Raw genomic sequence first — 21,719 nt, forward strand, 5'->3', positions numbered from 1 at the left:
AGCTGAATCAAATTCAGGAGCCAACAGTGCCTCAGAGAAACAACTCTGCCTGGAAGCAGGCCTTGTTTATCCTCTGAATTCCAGGGACTGTTCTCTCGCCTCTCACTGGCCACTAAGATGGGAGAGGATGGTTGACTCTGGCAGAATTTGAAGGCATTTGGCATGCACACATCTTTTAGGTCACCAGAAATAACTTGGAAACGCATACGTGTGTGTTAAGAGGAAAGGACGAGAAAAATTAGTTTTATTTATGAAGCTACTGGGCAGTGAGTTATTTTTTAGGGGTGGGGACCACTTAGGCAGGGAGAAGTCCAAGGTTGGGTTCCTCTGTTGCTGTAATCACCCCCTGCCCTCCCAGCCTTCTTTCAATCTTAACAAGCCCTAAATCCCTACCCTAGTGGTTTGAAGAAAGCATTTGCCTAGTAGTTTTTAATTTGGGGGAATTACTACAGTATCTGATGTCCCTAGTGGGACGTCCCCTGACTTCTTTCTCAGCATTTGTTTACTTCCTCCTTAAAAATCACTCTCTTCCAGAAAGGCAGTGGCATGATGCCAACTCTACTGGTGGTTGTGAGAGGAGAGGGTGACTTTTATTCTGCAGTCCTTCGTAAGCATCCACTGAACAACCTCCGTTCTTAGAGACAGGTCACCCCATTTCTTCCACCACCAGTCTATGCTGGTGCCAGGATTAAAACCTAGGGTTTCCTGCTTTCCATGCCAGTGTTTGAGCTATCTTTCTCCTTGTCTCAGGCATTAGCTATGGGTTTTGTTTTGTTTCTTAACTTCCCAGAATCTCATTTATGAGTCATTTTCTTTCAAAGAAGATTCTGAACATTGAAAGGCTAGTCTCCATGCTGCCACTCATCAACAGTGAGAATCTTCCACACCTTTCTACCTTACCCAGGCAGCCCAGCCCCATCCCAAGGCAGTTGCCCATGACTCCCACATCACAGACTCATAGGCCTTGTGTCAGTTAACTATTGCTGAATAAACCGGCCAAAACTCAGTGGCTTAAAACAACCACAATGCATTATTTCTCATGAATCTGTGGGTTGACTGGGCAACTTTTCTGTTGGTCTTTCCTGGACTCACTCATGTGGCTACATTCAACTGATTGGTGGCCCAGGCACTGGGCTTGGCTAGGACAGCTGGGCTTCTCTCTCCAATAATCTCATCCTCAAGGAGGCCAGACGGGGCTTTTTTACATGGCGGCTAGGTTTTGAGAGGATGAGATGGGAAGCTACGAGGCCTTGTGGCCTGGGCTTAGAAGTCACTTCTACCACATTCTATTAGCCAAATCAAGTCAGAGGGTGAAGGACAGCCTAGATTCAAAGATTCCACCTCTTAATGGAAGGGGCTGCCAAGATCCTTTGGCCATATTTAATCTATCACAGGCCTACAGGCAGGAGATATAAGAGAATGAAGCAGGCCAGCTGTGAGAAGATAGGGACTAGAGAGTATCATCTGTTACCAAGTAACATATGGGTTTAGTGTGGCCAAATCTTCTAACTTTTCAAAAGAAGCTGGAAATCTAGATTTTCAAAATATATTAAGAGACTTTATTTTTTAAAGCAGTATTAGGTTTATAGGAAAATTGCTCAAAATAACTCAGAGTTTCCATATATCTCTCCCCACTCCCTAAGTTTCCCCTATTATTAACATCTTTCATTAGTGTGGTACATTTGTTACAACTGATGAGCTAGTACTGATACAGTATTATTAATCGAAGTCCACAGTTTACATTAGGATTCACTCTTCGTGTTCTCTGGGTCTTGCAAATGCATAATGTCTTATATCTACCATTCCAGCATCATACAGAATAGTATCACTGCCCTAAAAATGCCCTGTGCTCCACCTATTCATCCCTCCTGCCCACTAATCTTTTTACCAACTCTATAGTTTTGCCTTTTCCAAAATGTCACACAGTTGGTATTATACCATATTGCAGGCTTTTGAGAGTGGCTTCTTTCACTTAGTAATATGCATTTAAGGTTCATTCATGTCTTTTCAAGACTTGATAGCTTCTTTCTTTCTTTTTTTTTTTTTTGTGAGGAAGATCAGCCCTGAGTTAACATCCATACTAATCCTCCTCTTTTTGCTGAGGAAGACTGGCCCTGGGCTCACATCCGTGCCCAACTTCCTCCACTTTATATGAGACACCACCACAGCATGGCCTGACAAGTGGTGCATCGGTGCAAGCCCGGGATCCGAACCCCGGCTGCCAGCAGCGGAGCGCGCGCACTTAACTGATACGCCACAGGGCTGGCCCCAGATAGCTTATTTCTTTTTATCATTGAATAATATTCCACTGTCTGGATGTCCCACAGTTTGTTTATTCATTCACCTACTGAAAAACAGCTTGGTTGCTTCCAAGGTTTTGCAATTAAGAATAAAGCTGCTCAGGGCCAGCCCCGTGGCTTAGTGGTTAAGTGCACACGCTCTGCTACTGGCGGCCCAGGTTCGGATCCCAGGCGCGCACGAACGCACCACTTGTCCGGCCATGCTGAGGCCGCGTCCCACATTCCCACATACAGCAACTAGAAGGACGTGCAACTATGACATACAACTACCTATTGGGGCTTTGGGGGGAAAAAAGTAGGATTGGCAATAGATGTTAGCTCAGGGCCGGCCTTCCTCAGCAAAAAGAGGAGGATTAGCATGGATGTTAGCTCAGGGCTGATCTTCCTCACCAAAAAAAAAAAAAAAAAAAAAGAATAAAGCTGCTAGAAACATTTGTGGGCAGGTTTTTGTGTGGACATAAGTAGTTTTCATATCACCTGGGTAAACACCTATGAGTTTGAGTGCTGGATCATGTTGTATAATAAATCTGTCTAGCCTTGTCAGAAACTGCCAATTTGTCTTTTAAAGTGGGTGTCTCATTTTGCATTTCCACCAGCAATGCAGGTGAGTTCCTGTTGCTCCATATCCTCACCAGCATTTGGTGTCTGTGTTTTGGATTTTAGCCATTCTAATAGGTGTGTAATGATATATCATTGTTTTAATTTTCAATTCCCCAATGACCTAAGATGTTGAGCACCTTTTCATATGCTTATTTGCATCTGTATGTCTTCTTTGGTGAGGTGTCTGTCTACATCTTTTGCCCAGTTTTTAATTGGGTTGTTTACTTATTGTTGAATTTTAAGAGTTCTTTGTATATTTTAGATACTAGTCCTTTATCAGATATGTGTTTTGCAAATATTTTCTCTTTGTCTGTGACTTGGTGGTGGTTTTTTTTTTTTTTTTTTTTTGGTGAGGAAGCTTGGCCCTGAGCTAACATCTGTGCCCATCTTCCTCTATTTTGTATGTGGGACGCCGCCACAGCATGGCTTGATGAGCAGTGTGTAGGTCGCCCAGGATCTGAACCTGCCAACCCCGGGCCACTGAAGCAGAGCAGGCAAACTTAACCACTATGTCACTGGGCCGGCCCCTGACTTGGGTTTTTATACTCTGAACAGTGTCTTTCACAGAGCAGAATTTTTTAACCTATATGAAGTTCAACTTACCAATTTTTTCTTTCATGGATTATGCTTTTGGTGTTGTATCTAGTCATTGGCAAACCCAAGGTCACCTAGATTTTCTCCCATGTTGTCTCCTAGAATTTTACAGTTTTGCAGTTTACATTTAGGTCTATGATTCATTTTGACTTAATTTTTGTAAAAGGTGTATGGTCTGTATGTGTCTAGATTCAAAGTTTTGCTCATGGATGTCTAGTTGTTCCTACGTGAAATTTGGGTTTTTCTGTCAAGTATCCTGATTTTAAAAGTTGGTTCAATATTTTTTTTTGGTGGTAGTGGTGGGGAAGGAACTAAGCTCCTCCTCCCCCAACACACATGTCTGTAGGCTGTTTTTTCTCTATCTTGGATCATCTCTACCTCTCTGATCCCCCTTACCTGAAATGCTCTTCATCTCCATATAATCTTACCTACACCACCTCACATTTTGTCTACTCCACCTTTCCCAGCACTCTGGTGCGTGTACTCAACAGATATTCAGTTAATAGCTGTTGAACTCTAAACGCACTTATGAGCTCTCAGTCCCACTTAGCACTGACATATACCACTGTCTTTCCTCCACAGCCAGAATGTAAACTCTTGGGGAGGCCAGGAATCCTCCTCCTCCTTTTTTACCCCAGGTAGCTTAGCATAGGTCTGGGCAGAAAACAGGTCAGCAATACTTGTTGAGAATTTCAGACTAGCTGGCTTACCAAGTGTCCTTTGATCTTCAGGAGAAATGGCTACTTCAGGAGGTCTAGCTGAGGACCTGCCAAAGATTTAAACCCTGCCGCCTTGCCCTGGCACAGCTACAATGGTGGCATCTCTAATTTTGATGCCTGATGTAGCATTACGCCCACACAAACGAGAGGGCCCTGATCTCCTTGGAGAATTAGAGAAGATTTACCAATGAGATAGCAAAATGTAGTCTCTGAAGTATCAAAGCGTGCTGAGTCACAAACATGTTTCTTTCATTATGATTGTTATGTGGTCATAATGATCATTCTAGTCATTATGAAAATAATGAAAAACAAATGAATGAAATAAAAAGAAGAACAGATAGTTTCCTGGTGACTGGTTCTCCACGTTATGCCTAATTAATAGTCAAGCTATGGTAATCCCCCACCCCCGACAGTTTTTTATTTTTGTCTGTGCCATTAAGTGTTCCCATTCAAGATCTCTGTGCACTTCAAAGTGGACAATGATGGAGGGAATGAAAGGGGCCAGAACTGAGGTTGAGACCAAGTGGTCTCGGCTGGTTGTGACTGAGCCCAATCACCGTGGCACAGTGTGCAGACAGACTTCCCAGTTAATTTATTCAGGGAAAGTACTGTGGCTTCTGTTTGCTAGGACTACCAAGCTTCTGTCTGTGGTTCACCCAGGCAAATCCCAGGCAGAAAAAACTGGGGAGGCACAAACTGGGGAACAACATCTCACTGCCCTGGGTTTCAGAAACGGTCCGTGAACCTGCTGCAGAGCTTACAGTGCCTTTGGCATGGCCCTCATTCAGGGCGGTGGCAAACTCTGCTGTCAGCACTGGCATCGGCACTGCTTCCACCACAGGAACAGCTTTGCTTGAGCTCAAGACTCATAGGTACCAGTCAGATATTCACTCAGCTTGGAAGGACAGCAGTCTTGTTGGAAACACATCCACACTCCTACCTCCAAGCCTCTTCCAAAGGCAAACAAGAAGAACTGTTCCTGGCATCACCCTCCCTTCCCCGGGAAAGTCCCCCAAATTTGCAGCAGGCAGGGAACAGTCCCCGTGAATAGCACGAAGAGGCAGAGTGATCCCCGGTGTTTTATGTAAAACAAGCCACATCTAGACAACTGAAAAATAAAAAATCTCAAGTCCCCACTCCAGGACCTGTTCAAAAGACATACCCCCTTTTTTCACTTAGCTGCCTAAGCAGCCTCTTTGGACACACTGTACTCAGTGGTGACTCAGGAGGCGTCCAGCTACCAGCCGCTGAAAACAAAGATTAAAAACCACTTGTTGGTACTGCTGGCTAAAATCAGGGATGTGAAGCAACTTGGGCTAGAAATTCAACTTTGCTCACGCTGAGCAACAAATAACTTCAGCAACTGCTAGGTACAGAGGTTTAAACAAAATGAAGAACAAACTAGAATCTCCTTAAAGCTGAGCAAAGCAGGTCTAGGAGTGCCTGAGAAAGGATACAGCAAGGGAGGGAGGCTCCACAGGCAAGTCTGGCCATGGAGAACAGAAGAGACTCACTGCCCATAAGCTGAACCAGTTAAACTATTTTGAGCTCTTGAGGCACTGGTCTATTTCTTAGCAAACAAACACACTATCTACCAAACAACAGGTAAGTAAGTAAACTTCCTGAATATCAAGGTAAGATTTAAAGATGCCAACAACTATAACAGAGACCTGATTTTCCTGACGTACAATTTCATCTTACACTGTTGTTGTGTTTTCAGTTACTTAGTACCTCTTAAGTCCATTTTAAAATGAGTCATTTTTTTCCTTAGTCTCTTCTAAGGCAAAAATTGTTGGACCCATTTTGCAGATCTGTAAATATCTTAAAGAGAGAGAATGGCAGAGTGCAATCATGCAATTACGGCTTGGAGAGGGGCAGGAAAAGCTTCTGACATCCTGGTGTCTAACCAAGTGAAACCATCGTCTTGAGGCAATCTGGCTGAACCTCCAACTATTTTCACTAGAGAAAGGCCAAGTCAACTCTGCTTTTCCTGAGTCTTATACAGCTGTAGCCTGAGAGTCCAGCTGTTCTGGTCATGGCCTCACATTCTTTCTGCAAAGGCTCTAGTGGACAAGATTTATGGGGTGGTCTGAAGAAGCATGCTAAGCAGTGTGGGATGAAACCACAAAGGAGAACTTTCTGGCCCTAGCAAAGTAGATCTAAGTTTCTGTGGAGGACTGGACAAGCAGCCCCAAAACTGCTTGTCTTGGCTATGGGTGCTCAATACCCAAGAATGAAGCAACAGAGGTTCTTCTCTTTTAGAGTCTCTGGTATGTGATCACAGTCATGCTAAGGTTTGAGGGTCTGAAGACCCACAGGGCTACTGGGAGCTCTTCTTTCTGGAAGCGGATACAGAGGTGGCATTGAACATTCTCAACATGTCAGGGAGAAGGGAAACCGAGACAACATGAATGAGTGAAACAGACTTGGCTACTGATCTACTGAGCTACTACAGTGCCTGGATGTTTGTAAAACCAAAAGACATTGCTTTTCATGCCCAGCCGCCAGCACAGGCAACAGCCATCACCAAAGCCATCTCAGCAGGATGGTAAATCAAAGGTCACCAAGGCCAAGAAGCAGTATGTTAAAAATAATGATTCCCCTTTGAGATGATGATGCTTAAAAAAATCTGTAACAAAATAGCCAAGCTCCAAGTTTAGGGAGGTTTAGATCACGTTCATGGGGCAATGCTCTAAGTCAGATGGGGCCAGAGAGCAAACTCTGGGCAGAATGGCTGATCAAGGGCCTACTGTGTAGGCCACTGGACATCATACTTACAGTGAGTTAGGCCGGGCGGGTTTCAGCACATCCAGGTCTGGGTCACTGGAGTTCGTGTTGGGCTGTAAACTACTGCTGGAATTAAGGATGCTATTTGCATTTGATGAGACGACAGATTCCAAACTGGAGTTGATGATGCTGTTTCTTTGTTCCTCTGGGGAAAAAAGGCCACAAGTCCCATATTAATATTATTCCATAGGGATAGTCTGTTTGTACATATACAAAAATTTTAAAAATAATAAGATTAGATTGATATCTCGGATCCCAATGAAGCTAAGAAAAGGACATAGGAAAGGATAAGAAATGCCAGCGGGAAAGAAAGAGTCAGAGCGGAACAGGTGACTTGAAACTTTAGAGCAAAACCCCCTCCTCAGCTTGACAGGACGTACCTCCCCTTTACTACGACCAGCCTTTTTCCTAAGCATGGCCCTACCACTGCACCATAAATTGTGTCTTCTTTTGACTGGCAGATGGTCAGAACAAAGAGCAGCCTTCATAGTCCCCTTGCAGTCAACAAGATCCTCTTGGTTTCTGTGACACTCACCTTTTATTTTAAAACTCCTGCCCTCAATATTGTCTTAAGTGCTAAGGCCAAGTCCTACCTCCAATTCTATCACAGCTCACCATAAAGTATCTACTATTTGGCTATCAACTTCCTTATAACTCTGCAGTCTAAATTCCTGACAGGTCTCCAGACCCACCCTTCTGGGTTGCCTCTAGCTCCATATATTTGATGCTTAGCTTCAAGTTAGTTCTTTGATAAACAGATCTGTAAGGGTGACAGAGTAGTCTGTATCTAAAAAACCTGAGTCCACGGTCCAAGTAGTCATTAACGCTTGGAGAATATTACAAAGCCAGGATGGAGAAAACCTGAGTTCTCTTCAAGACTCCTCCCCTGACTGGCTGTGTGGCCTCAGGCAATTTTCATTGACTCTGTTTCTTGGTTAATACGTCTATAAAATGGGAAAATGAGAACTGCCTTGCCCAGCTCAAGGAGCTGTCATGAGGATCAAGTGGGATCATACGCAAGAATTTGTTTTGTAAACTTCAGAATACTGCTCAAAGAAAAGAACTTTTTGTTTCTTCCCATCTTTAAAAACTTGGAACCATGCACTGAAGAAAACATTTTTGGGATGATTTAGCTCAAGGGCACAGGCACAACTGCTGTAGCAAAATTAGAGACTTGGAATATCATTCTCGTCCCACATTCATTACAAATATACCATATTGAAATCAACTGATGTTTTAGGCAATCAATTCACTTATTAAGAAATATCGTATCTGGGTTAATCATCACTGGGCCTTTTTGAAATGAGCCAAAAGTATACTCTATTCCTAAGAAGACACACTGGGCTCACTGACATGGTGGTTCAGAGGTCAACATTTGAACTCGGGTCTCTTTAGGCAATAAAGAGAGTGATGTCACAATAAAAAATACTTTACCCTTGCACTAGCCATGTAGGTAAAAGTTGATTATGCTTATGAAATGATGTTCATCTTCACAATAAATGCACACACACATCAAGAACCCCTAATATCTTGGCAAATTCTCAATGCCCTGTTTAACACAGAAGAGTTAAGAACCCCCTGGAGGCTACTGGGAGATTCCTGAACTCTAAGTAGATTTTTAAAAAGTAGATTATTAAATTGCTTCCTGAGATGGAGAACTACTCATATTTCAAGAGCTTAAGTTCCAAAGAGAAACAACAACAAAGAAAGAGAAACGAAAAGAGTTACATTGAGCCAAGATGTAGGAGAACTAACAGGGCCTGCAAATGGGAACTTGCTACTGGGAAGAAAAACAACTCTAAAATTACATAATTAGGGGATCATTGAGGGAATGGATATGCCACTTATCAGTATGAATCAGCATGAATCAGTGTAAGTAAAATTTTCCTTTGCACAAAATACTTAACATCAAGATTCCTGAATGAGTGTGAGGAGCCCAGGACCACTGTATAAAAAGGGGAGTAAAGACGACACTTCTTTGGGGCTCAACGAACACATTTTCTGCTTCATGTAGGAGGAGAGATGTGTCGTTTTATTAACTCTAGTTTGAGGCCAAGTTTGCATGACAGAATTCTCTGATTTCAAGGAAACAGAAGAGGATAATTATAGCTCATATTTCTCTTGTGATTATATTTACTTGTTCATGAGAGGGTTATGATTCTCTATATTAAAAACAATACCTTGCTAAAGGTATATTTGTTTTTCTAAAATATTATTGGGACATATTTTTCTGCCTTACTATCCATTAGAAAAAGAGAGTATCTGAGATGAAACCTTCTTCAATTTTCATTTTACTCAATGAATGTTTATTGAGCACCTACTGTGTACCAAACACAGTCCCCAGACACTTAGCAGACCCCTACACTAATTCCTTGGTATTTTATTCAGATGTACACTCGAGTATTTATTAACTTGTGCCATTTGTTTGGTCATATGTCTACCGTCCTCAGTAGATATGAGCAACTTAAGATTGGACATTTGACAGATAAAACTTTGAAATCACAACTGAAAAAAATATTATATAAAGATGCTGTGCTTTATAAAATATTGTATCAGAATCCTAACATTCATAAAAAGATTTGATTCTAAAAAGTGGACTTAGGTAAAATTTTTAAGAATATATCTACTGTTCTAGTATTATAGACTGGGTTTCTCCATGAGCTAACAAGGAAGCCTGCAGCATACAGAAAATGATATTTGTCTGAAATAAGCCCACAAGAGAAATGAGGATGGGGTGGAAAATGAAAACCCAACCCTCTCTGGACTAGAAAACTCAATGGAATAAAACAGGTGGCTACACTCAAATTGAGCTTGAGGATTTCTAGTATTTCATTTACTGGAGGACACTAGAATTCTTTTTGTAAGAAATAATTGTTTTTGAGATTCTATTTTGATATATTTAGATATCTAGGACCTTTCACATATGGCATAACCTGTAACAAAACAAAACAACAAAAGCAAAAGATCAGGGAAAGGAGTTCTTTGTCCAAGAAGAAAACACAAAAAATTTAATCATAAGATTTCATAGTTTTGCAGCCAAGATAGCCAAATCTGCATCCTAAGAGCAGACTCATTACTGGTATCGCTTGACAGACCATCTAAGGAAATCTGGAAACCTGGCACGGTCTGACTATAAGACCACTACAGTTTTATCTGACATGAGACCTCAGATAATGAGACTGATAACTTCTAGGTAGAGATTTCTAAGCTGAAATGCTGACAATCTTTACTAAGGGTGAGTAGGAAGGTGCAGATTATTCCAGAGAACGGGTGGAGAGTAAAATCAACAGCAAATCAAATGTTTTAGTGGTTATGGTAAACTGTACCAAGACAAATTCTAAAGCATCTGGAATGAATTAAGAAATAAAGAGAAAATGATTCAGCAATGTCACTCAAAACAAGAGGATTTTTGTCAGGTAGGCAAATGAGTCCTTGCTCCTGACAGAAAAACATGAGAACAGGCAGCCTGAAAGACTTTTTTTTTAAATAAAATTAACCAAATGATTCAAATACTAGAGCTGGACTTCGAGTCACTGATGATTCAAACTAGCTCTGGCATCCTCATCAGCGAGTATAAGGAGAACTGATGGCAATTACATTGCTAAAGAAAAGAAATTATAGGCTAGTGGACTGAAAAAGAAAAACAATAACCAGTTATGAGTCAAATCAACAAGATCACAGAGAACCATTTATATGACCAAAAGAGAGAGAATGCCCACAACTCCGGAGTATTCCTAAAGTGGTTCAAGTCAGTGAGAAGGCTTACCTTCCTCAAATATGTTTGTCAACAAGAATCTCTTTTCTTCTTAGTCACAGAAAACAAGAGCCCAGAAACAAGGAAATGATAAAATAAAATAAATCCCACGGCTGGACAGTGGTTAAATTCAGGTGTTCTGCTTTGGCGGCCCGGGGTTCGCGGGTTCGGATCCCAGGCGCAGACCTACGCACTGCTTATCAAGCCATGCTGTAGCAGGTGTCCCACATATAAACTAGAGGAAGACGGGCACGGATGTTAGCCCAGGGCCAATCTTCCTCAGCAAAAAGAGGAGGATTGGCGACAGATGTTAACTCAAGGCTAATCTTCCTCACACAAACACACAAAATCTCCAAATGTAAACATGTATGGGTAATGCGTTAGATGCTTTCATGAACCTATGTTCTACGAGGAGGGACAAACTGGATGTGGACATGGTTCTTAAGAATGCAAATGACTCAAGGGCAGGGGCACATCTGCCCACACAGAATACATCAAGCATCTGTTACCAGTGACCTGGGAGGGCAGCGTCAGCTCATACATTACTGGTGCCTACTCTGTGTGGAGTATATACCAAAGCTCCACGAATGGTTGTAAGATAAATAATAAATATAAGGCAACAATAAACCATCAAAATGTCTTCTGCTAGCACAGAAAGAGGTAGTTTTGTGTGATTAAATTTTTCAGGTGCTTCAGACAGGAACCGCTAATGTCCTTGACACCAAAGTACTAGTTACAGGGGGCAGAGTCTCTGTTTTTTTGTACAAATCAGGAGTGGAAAAACATGAGTATGCAACCAAATCACTGCAACTAAAAAAAGAAAGCCACAGAAGAATTTTGGTGATATTGTACTTGTTCTGGTGGTTGCCATGGAAATCTGGGAGCTCAGCTCACTGTCCATATTTACCAAGTGACTCTTGCTCATGCTAACAACCCCACCACCTACGAGAGGTGGGGTCTCTGTTTATCATGGAACCCAGAGGTGACGCTAAGAATGCACACGCAGAGCCAAGCCAAATTCACACGTCCTGGCAGGCCTGAACACGTCTGGCTCCCTGAACACACAGAGCTGGAGGGTAAATATGAAACACAGGCTGTTGGCGTCACTTTGGGAGGGGTTTCCCACCACACACGGAAGTCTGTCAGAATACAGGCTCCAGTCTCATTTTTCCATGATGTCTGAGACTAGCTGTCAAAAAGAAGAGGGAAGGTGACTGTTCTTCAGCAGCAGCTCATGATGCTTCACAGAGCCCAAAGGAGAGAACTCTCTCTCCACACCGTCAGACAGGGAGAAAAGGGAGTTATCAGACAGACGCAAGTTCTGCAAAGACATAAGGCTTTACACAAAAAACATTAAGGCAAAAGCAAAATACCCAGAGGCTTTCCCGTGCTGTAGTGGGGAGAGAGGTGTACTCTCTCCTGCTTGTTAACGTTTTGCAATGAGGTCTGCAATGTATCATCTTGACAAGATAGGATGATAATAACATGGCAGCTTAATGAATTTTGCAATAAAAAATGATGAGTACACAGCAATTTCTAAGTTTACCATCTCTGGGAAACACCCAAGTACATGGGAAGCTTAGAATCAGACTTTCTGAAGCAATTTTTCTTCCCTTGTAACTTCTGCTCCTGATAATAGTGGCGTGCCAAGCCACACTAAAATCTGAGGTGGTCTGATTTCATGCTGACCCAGTCTCAGTCCCTATGATAAAAATAATCTTAAAAAGCAGTTTGGGCAATGTGTTTGGGCACAGGAAGACAGTTTGGGCAATGTACTAAAAAATAATCTTAAAAAGCAGTTTGGGCAATGATGGATTACACAGTGAGTCGATAAGCGAAAAATCTGGTTGATCTGTTGTGACCGTAGGGCACGGCACATGCTATTACAGCTTTTGGCAGGTTGTCTTCAGCAAAACCACCCCTGATCTTGATCCTATGTGGACTGACTCTCATTCTTTCCCCCATGGTGCTCATAAGAACCCTTTTCTTTGCAAAGGGAAAGAATGCCAGTGAAACTGGATTTCACGAGAGAACGGGGAAGTCATTGTGGCTGGCCCAGGATGGAGTTGCTTCACAGGAATGAGACATAGGGACACAATGGGGAAGACCACTCCTGAAACACCACCATTTCAAAAACCACAGGGTTGGAATGAGCCTCTAATTAACAGCTGAATAGGGAGTTGAAGGATAGGAGTTAAACGGATACTCTTCTACTCACAGCGTAGCCCTCTTTTCAACCTGAGAACTTACTTTTGAGTAGGGATGCTCTCCCTTTATCCTATGATCCCCCGACATCTGAGGGAGTCCACATATAGACTGCTTACACTATTGCTCAGTAGAAAGAAGAAAATTATATATTTACTTATGTTTATACCATGACACTCTGCAAAATGGGTTTGAGATAGTAAATGAAATAGTACGATTAGGGAGTTTTGTTTTTAATAATGTAAAAATTAGTCAATACATAATAAATATGCATTCCTCTCCAATTTAGAAAGCACAGAAAAGCATACAAATGTCCTATATGTATTTTGGTGTATAAACGTCTAGTCATTTTGCTATACATTAAAATACATATATATACATTTTTTCTTTAACAAAGTGGGATAACATCATACCTACTGTTGTGTTACCTGCTTTGTTCACTTAGTGATAGTGCCAGACAAATGAGTCTGTAATATGCTTTTTTTATTTAATGATCTTGAACTTTTTCCCTGCCATTAGCTTTCTTTCCACAGCATCATTTTTTAATGGCCACATCAACTATGTGGTTTGCAGTTACACATGGTAACCACACATAATTAACCCAAGAGCCACATTACACCCTTCAGTTCGTGTGACAATAGGAATCCATGTGGATAAAGATGTCATCTGCCAAAACAAACAGGTGTGCCCAGAGCGGCCAGGATCTGCAGAGGCAACCTGAAAAAAGGCACATGCTGCAGCTTTGACTACTCAGAGAAAGACATTATGTAAGCCTTTGAATAGTATGAATTCCCAGTTATTTTTCAACAAGGAAGACACACATGAGAAGTGTAGGAGCTGAATTCTCAGCCTCTCACTGGGCCTATCTGGGAGACTGTCCAGGATGAATTAACTGAACTAAAAGAATTAATCAGAGCTCTAATCCTAGCAGCTAGTTAACATGATCCATGTAAAACAAAGCCCAAGGATCTATTCCCACCCCCACCAATGCTGTACAACTTATCCCAGGCTGCTGATGCATTTGCACTCAAGCATCAAATGGGCTCTCTCTGGGGCCCGGGCGACTCTGCATTACCCTCACATGTGGGCCTCTCCTTTGGAATCTGCAGGCTCCAGAGGGGGAATACTTTCTTAGTCAAATGTAGGGTAAAACTGTAACTGATGATAATCATCGTAATCGTAGCTAACATTTATTAGGTGCTTACTATGTTCCAGGCCCAGTGTCAAGTACTTTACATGCACTGGCTCACTTCATCATGGTAAATACCCTCCAAGGAAGCTATTATTAGTGATCGACTTTACAGATGAGCAAATGGAGGTTCAGAAAAGGAAAGTAATGTACTCCAAGCCTCAGAGCCAGTAGGTGATAAAGACGGCAGTGGAACACACATCTGGCTGCACAGCCCTGCTTTCAACTGCCATGCCAGGCTGCCCCAAACCCCGACAGAGAGCCAAAGAGATGTTCCGGTAATGATGGAAGACAAGCAACCTTGATTGTCCCCCCCTCCCCTAAGCCAGTGCTTCTCTAACTGTAGCTAGAGGGTGTAGCTAGAATATCAGCATCACCAGGGTGCTTTTAAAAATACTGATGCCTGAGCTCCAGCCAAGACCTCCTGATTCAGAGCATACCAGGGAGGAGACTAGGCATCTGTAATTTTAATGAGCTCCTTAGATGATTCTAATGCACACCCAAGTCTAAGAACCACTGTTTCAAGAAACATATTTCAACACCTTGGTATAAGTACTAAAAATCCGAGACAGAATAAGAGGTAAATGTCACCTTGCAACCTCTTAGAAGAAATCTAAAAGATACAAGACCTGGTTGCTGGTTCCCTCCTATCCTTCTGGCACTACCTTCTACAGTCGTCCGGAAGAAGTACAGCTTGTGTGTCAGCACCTTTCACCTAGATGCACCAGTCCGATTTCTGCTGTATGATGTATCTGTGTGGAAACTTGGAGATTAAACAGTCACTTCCTTTGCCACCATTCACCTGGCAGCACAGTTGAAAAACCTCGTTCCATCTGTTCTGAGGTGATCACAAATGAGCGTGACTGCCCTGGCCCAGCAGAGTAAGGCTACCGCTGAATGCGTGCTGCTCTCTGCGTAGCCCGTGCAGATCTGGAGGGGCTGCTGCCTGCTAGTGCGCATATTGAGGAACCCGTTCAATATGCTTCAACTGTCCCCATGGCAGCACTGGAAGCTGGGACAGATGGCTTTTACTGCTTCTGTAACTCAGTCTAGCAAGGTTTTCACTCTGTGGCCCAATAATTGACAGAGGCACCCTTTTGGAGACAACATGGCGTAGGGAAGGGAGATCACCTGGGTACAGATTCCTCCTCTGCCATTTGCCAGTTGTGTGACTGCTTAACCTCTCTAGCCTCAGTTTACCTGTCTGTAAAATGTGGATGAGAGCCTACCTCACAGGATGATTATCAATTGTGGGGATGAGATGAGATAATAATGAGCTTAGCAGGCTGCTTGGTATGTTAGCTGAACTATAATCATTTTTATTTTTATTGCTGTTATTGATGTTGTTGAATGAGGCTGAAAATCTAGCTTGGTCTCAAGGTTCTCTATCAAACACATCCATTTATCCTTCCACACCAGATCCCCAGCTCTTTACAGGCAGATCCTTGGCTTAATGAAAGTTTAAGCTCCAGGCTCGTTAAGTGGAACTGGAAACATTTTCCCTTGGAAATAATTAGATTTGCAGGCGAGGTCACAAAATGCAACCCTAACAGAACCACATTTCTTCTAGAATAATCCCACAAGTTGAAACTAGAAGGCAGAAAAATGACTGGTTAATAGTGTAATTGTAGCTTTGAGGTCACAATGACTGGGTTCAAATTTACTACTTTCTTGCTGTGTGCTCTGAATTTATTATTTAATAATTAATTATTATTTAATAATTAATTATTATTTAAATTTTATTTTCCTGCAAGTGTAAAATAGGGACAGTACTTGTGTCATACAATTGTAAAGATTAAATGAGATGTTGCTATGCGCAGTGCCTAGCATGAGAAACCACTTGATAAATTTTGCAGCCATATATATTAAACATATACAAACAAAAAGTCAATTTCTATGGAATGTTTTCCAAGTTCAGTTTGGGAACATATCTTTCCACAGTTTTCCCCTCAGTTCTAGAGACAAGAGCTACCCTCTGCTACTTACAGAAAGACTCTCTTCTATTCTCTCTCTATGAAGCATCATAGACTATCCTTCTGTCCTCTGGGCCAGACTGTGCTCTCATTTCCTTTGGCATCTTTATCAAAACTCGCCCTTTCAGAAAACATTCCTTGACTAGCTACAGACAACCTGGTTATCAGTCCCCTCCTCAGGACAATATTCAGTGGTTTCCTAACGATTTGCATTTGTTGCTATGATGCTTTCTAAATCCTTCATTTCCTCATCATTTCCTTTGTTCTTTTCCACAAAGTTTTAATTTCAGAGACTATTCCCATTTCATTCCTACCCCACTTCCACCACACACTGACCATCTAGGAGGAGCCACATGCTGCCTTGTAATTGACCGAAGTCACCACCCGGCAGAGTATGAGAAGGCATCCAGCTCCTCATTCTGGTAAGAGACCACTGTCATCATAAAGACAGCTTTACCCTGAGGGAAAAAGAAAGAGCCACCTGGCAAAGACTCCGCTACTACACAAGGATTAAAGCAGAATAGTCTTATGGAGGTGCCTGGGTGCACAACTGGTCTACCCACACTGAAGGAAAACCTCCTTCTGGAAAATAAGACACATATCCATGAGCATAAACTAATATGTCAGATACTTCCGTGACAATCCGAGGTCAAGAGTACTGGCACAGATTCACGGCTGAGAGAAAAGAATGGGCTCCAACCTCTGCACAGAGCAGGGGCTCTGCAGAGAAGTGGGAGAAAAATGTGTGCTGACAACCGATACCGGGGACCTCTCAAAGAGAGGCACCCACGTGAGGTACCGCGAGAATTTCAGGCCCACGACGCGTCTCCACTGGGGACTGACGAGAGGGCTGACCAATGGAATACAGAGAAATATATTACACTGCATGTACATCAGTGAGGGGAAAAAGCAGAAGTGAATTAGAAAGAAACCAGGCAGACAGACATAAGAGGAAATGAGGCTCTGAAAAATGTCATATGCCAAGTTTGAAGGTAGAGGAGAGGTATGTGGACATGTACTTGTGTGTGTGTGTCTATGTGTCCACACAAGTGTGATCCCTCTAACAAGGTATTTGCTCGGCAAGAATGTGAAGAAAGGGAAGGTCACATCCAACCTGGACAGGTGTCACAATGAACCGAAAGTGCACAGCACGAAATTGACAGATTGACGGTGAGTGTCCACCACAATATAAACAGCCAGTTGACAATATCTGAACCCAATTCTAGTTAAGTGGATAAGAGAAACTTGAATTTGTATATTTACGTTAAGAGGAAAGATCTGAGTCAGCCAAAAATTCAGAGCAAGGTCTATGAACTCCACACTGTGGTCCATATTCCACAGGCAGGACACAAGACGATTCGAAGGTCAGATACGGATGAACATTTTTTATCCTAATGGTTACATATTTACTTTAATGTATACTAGAGAACAGTACAGTGAGACAATCAAACTCACATTTTTAGAGATTTTACTGAGTAGGAATAGGCTATATAAAGAAGTGAGTTCCTTTAAAATTGATTTAAAAAAATGTATTAAACAAACAACAGAGCATGAGTTATGTGGTTGTGGCCCAAAGAGTGAACGAAGGGTTATGTAAATGATTCAATCTGGGAAGTACTGAGCTAGGTATGGAAAGAGGCCTTCAACTAAAAAACAGCATTATATGGAAATAGATGATTTTTTTTCACCAGTTTCCTACAGGGTCTTTACCTGTACTTTAATTCCAAAGAGTAAACTCAGCAAAGTGCTTTGACAGACAAAGGGAAGGGTAAGGCATATGAAAACTCTATTGAGCACGGTCACTTGCTCATCCAACAGTGATAGGTGGCTGGATGACAACATGGGAGAGGCAAGTGCGAGCAGAACCTTCCAGCTCCTGGCCAGTCTTCCTCACAGCATCAATCCACCCATCCCTCCCATGGTGCTTTCTAAGCCAGCTTGGATATCATTCCAGTTTTCCAGAAACAAAGCAGCTTCCAGAGGGCTGGCACCATGGTTAAGTTCGCGTGCTCTGCTTCGGCAGCCCAGGGTTCGCAGGTTCGGATCCCAGGCGCGGACCTACGCACTGCTTATCAAGCCACGCTGTGGCAGGTGTCCCACGTATAAAGTAGAGGAAGATAGCCCTCAGCTAACGTCTGAGGGCTAATCTTCCTCACACACACACACACACACACACACAAAAACAACAAAAAAAATCTGTTGTTTCCAAAACAAACTATAGTTGTTTCCAAAACAAACTATAAAAAGTGTATGTATATACACATACCTATATACTTTACAATGAAAACATTTCTTCTCTGAGAAAGAGGGGAAAGCTAAGCACCCCACAAATATTCAAGCATACGGAGATTCCAGTCCCGTTTCCAGGGAGCATTTCCGCATACTCAGAGGAAAGATATATTGCTTCCCGGCTTGCACCCTTCCGTCTGCCATCTGTAGACGGGGCCACGGCAGCTTGTTCTGCGGCTGAGGCAGGTCTGCTCTCACACGTCCTTACCTTTCATCTTCTGCCTGTGTGACAAAATTAATCTTGGACAAAGATCTAACTGATTTTCTCCGAATCTCCATCTTCTTTCTTATGTGCTCCCACAGTATGCTTTAAGACCTGTTCCAAAGATGCTTCTGCTTCAATTTACCTGCAAACTCAGCACTATTTTAAGCTTAGAGGAATTTACCAGTGCTGTCTGATCTGTCCTGATCTGCAATGTATGTTGCTTGGTACAAAACATGAGATGACACCGGCTCTCCTGGAAACCTGAGAAGCATCTCACCCCGCAGCCTGACGCCTTGATGTGGCAGAGGTGAGTGAGGCCAGGCCTGTTCCAAGGGTTCCTGTGCGCTTGGAGAGGCCCAGGCTGCGTGCAGACACACATACTGAAGAGGAACCCAGGCTATCATTTGAAGGGAAGCCAATCCCAGTACGACGTCAAAGCCCGAAAATTGTGCATGTCTGTTGACCTAGAAATTCTTCCAGGAATTTCTCTTAAGGAAATGATCATGAATATGAGCAGATTTAGCTATGAGGATGATAACAGTAGCTTTACTCATAAAAGCAAAATATCTGACACAACCCGAATGGTGCTAAGTATACCACGGTGCAGCCACAGCATGGGATACCATGACATCTTTAAATGCAGTTACGTCCTGGGGGCAGGGAGATTTGTTGTCAGGAGTAAGGATAAGGAAGGCCATTACTTCTGAATTACAAGGGAATAAAACACATTTTTTGTAACAAAGGAAGAGAAAGATGTCAATCTTGATATGGAGCCTCTCCTCTTCAAGGCAAAGTGGGTTATTATTCTGCTTTGTGCCTTTACAGTACCTCATAGAGATCAGTAGTGGAGGTAGCAATGGTAATAATAACAATAATAATACCTCTAGCATTTACTGAGCACTTACTCTGCACCAGGCACCGTTTGAAGTGCTTTAAATTCACAACAACCCTGTGAGGTAGAAACTCTCATCATTCCTATTTTCCAGAAGAGCAGACTGAGGCCCTGAGACGTTGGATAACTTGCCTAAGTCACAAAGCTGGTGAGCAGCAGAGGCAGAACTCTCACCAAGGCAATCTGGTGTTGGTGTGTGCTTCCAACCGTTACGTTCTCCCACCTCTCTGAATGTACGTATCTTGACGAGAGCAATTATCGCGCTGACTTACCATTATCTATTCACTTGTCTACTTCCCTTACTCAGTTGTGACCTCCTTCAAGATAAGGTCCCATATTTATATTTGCAGTCACTGGCAGACACTGTGTAAATGCTGGTTGGTGAATGAACCCACCAGTAATTAAACAGTAATTAATAATAATAGCAGCAGCTCTCAGCTGTCAGCCTTGGCCACGTCCAGGCCTCATGCCAGATGCTTAAATGCATAATTTCATTTAATCCCCACAACTTCCCTGTGAGAGAGGCACTATTATCCCTACTTTACAGACGAGGAAACTGAGGCTGAGAGAAGGTAAAAGGCATGCCTGTGTGTTGCTGCTGCACAAGAACCCAGATCTGATTTCAGGCAGAGCTGGAGCCCTTAACTCCTACACCACACTACTCAACTCTCTTATTACAAAAGCTAAATAAGACTGGATATTTTAGGGCCCAGTAACTTCATCACGGCAAAGAACTCAGAAATCCTGCGATGAAAAAAATGATTTGATACAATTGTGGTGATAACACTGCTATTTGGAACAAGGAGCGTATTATTCTCTAATTAATTCATTAATTAATTTCACACATTTATTAAGTGTCCACCCCATGCCAGGCCTGATGAGAAGCGGAGTGGAAGGATGAGCAAAACAAGGTCCTGCCATCACATTCTAGTGGGGCATGTGACTTGCACTAACAAGCATTTAATTACAAACTAAGAAAAAGAGAAGAAACTGGTTCTATGGGAGCCCCTCACCAAAGAGGGCCTGAAGAAGTCCTGCTGAGCTGAGCTCTGACTGCGTAGCAGGAGGAAAGGGGGCTCAGCTGCTTGCCCACAGGGGCTCCGGACAGGGGGTGCTGAACAGCCAGCGGCCCTTGCCTTTCATTCTCAGCAGTACTGCCTCCCGTCTTATCGGGGTCACTCAGCCGTGGAACCTGGGAGGGCACAATGATACGCAGTCCTTAAGGACACAAGAGGCAGCAGCACACAGGGAGAGGTGCACCCTGAGCAGCCAGAAGGTGGGATGGACGTCCCTCGAGCACCACGCTGGCCCTGAGTGGCGGGACTCACGTTTTTCTGCTGATTGCACAGCGTGGAAGAGCGTCAGGGGCCTCTCGCTGCAGGACGGGGGCTTGGAGTCACCACTTTTCTTCCGAGACAGGTGCAGCTGGGCATTGGTGAGAGGTGTATCAGGCACTGTGTTAAATATCTGCAAGTAAAGTTTCATGAGAAGGTTACACGTGGGGAAAAAGCACAGGCCCGAACCGGTACACTGAAAGTTTGGTGGTGTCTACCAACCAGCAAGAAAAAGATGTGAAAAGACCACCAGCATTTATTTGCTCAGGACTTTATTTTAAATATCTCTAGGAACTGGCATTTACAATTCTCCTTTGGAAGCATATCCCAGAGTGTGGTAACCATTCACCCCCATTTCTAACCCCTTCTGCTACCATTTCCACCGATCTTCTTTCTGTTGTTCTCTCTAGGGGAAATGGAAAGCAGCTGTGCTAAATATAAGCCACTGTCTGTTAACAGCACAAAGTATTTTGACCACCTTTATCCAAAACCAATTAATCAAAATCCCTTTACTTTTCCTCATTGGTTCTATTTCCCAATTCTTAACGACTGGGAAGAATGCACTAAGTGCATTTCGCATTATTAATTTAGTGCAATTAAATGCATTAAAACATTCCATAAAGAAGCCCAGAGCAGGGCACCGTTTCCCGGGCTTCAATCATCCTCAGACGGAGCATCCTTTTTAGTTCAGCAGCTCTGTGTCATCTTTGATGCTGAGCGTTCTTTTTCTTATTTAAAAGGGGGGAAAAAGATGGTTTTTCCCCTACTTGATGATAAAAGTAACATATAAATACTACAGACAACTTGGAAAATGTAGAAAAACATCAAGAAGAAAATAAAAACCTTGCTCAATTCCACTATTTAGAGATAACCACTAT

At 42.8% G+C, this 21,719-nt stretch overlaps 1 protein-coding gene across 6 annotated transcripts in view; it reads right to left on the bottom strand.

The window, feature by feature from the left end:
* The window catches only part of ARHGAP26 (Rho GTPase activating protein 26), a 413,779-nt gene that overhangs the window by 68,717 nt on the left and 323,343 nt on the right, over window positions 1–21,719 (bottom strand). For all 6 annotated transcript variants that reach the window (XM_087429620.1, XM_004420043.3, XM_014794952.2 and 3 more), the window contains 2 exons: window positions 20,836–20,974; window positions 6,992–7,145 (listed from right to left, as the gene is read on the bottom strand). In XM_087429620.1, the coding sequence (XP_087285746.1) occupies window positions 6,992–7,145; window positions 20,836–20,974 (293 nt within the window). The remainder of the gene's footprint in view (window positions 1–6,991; window positions 7,146–20,835; window positions 20,975–21,719) is intronic.

Source organism: Ceratotherium simum, chromosome 4 (assembly GCF_057802395.1).
Source record: "Ceratotherium simum simum isolate JZ-2026a chromosome 4, ASM5780239v1, whole genome shotgun sequence".
Classification (NCBI taxonomy): Eukaryota; Metazoa; Chordata; class Mammalia; order Perissodactyla; family Rhinocerotidae; genus Ceratotherium; species Ceratotherium simum.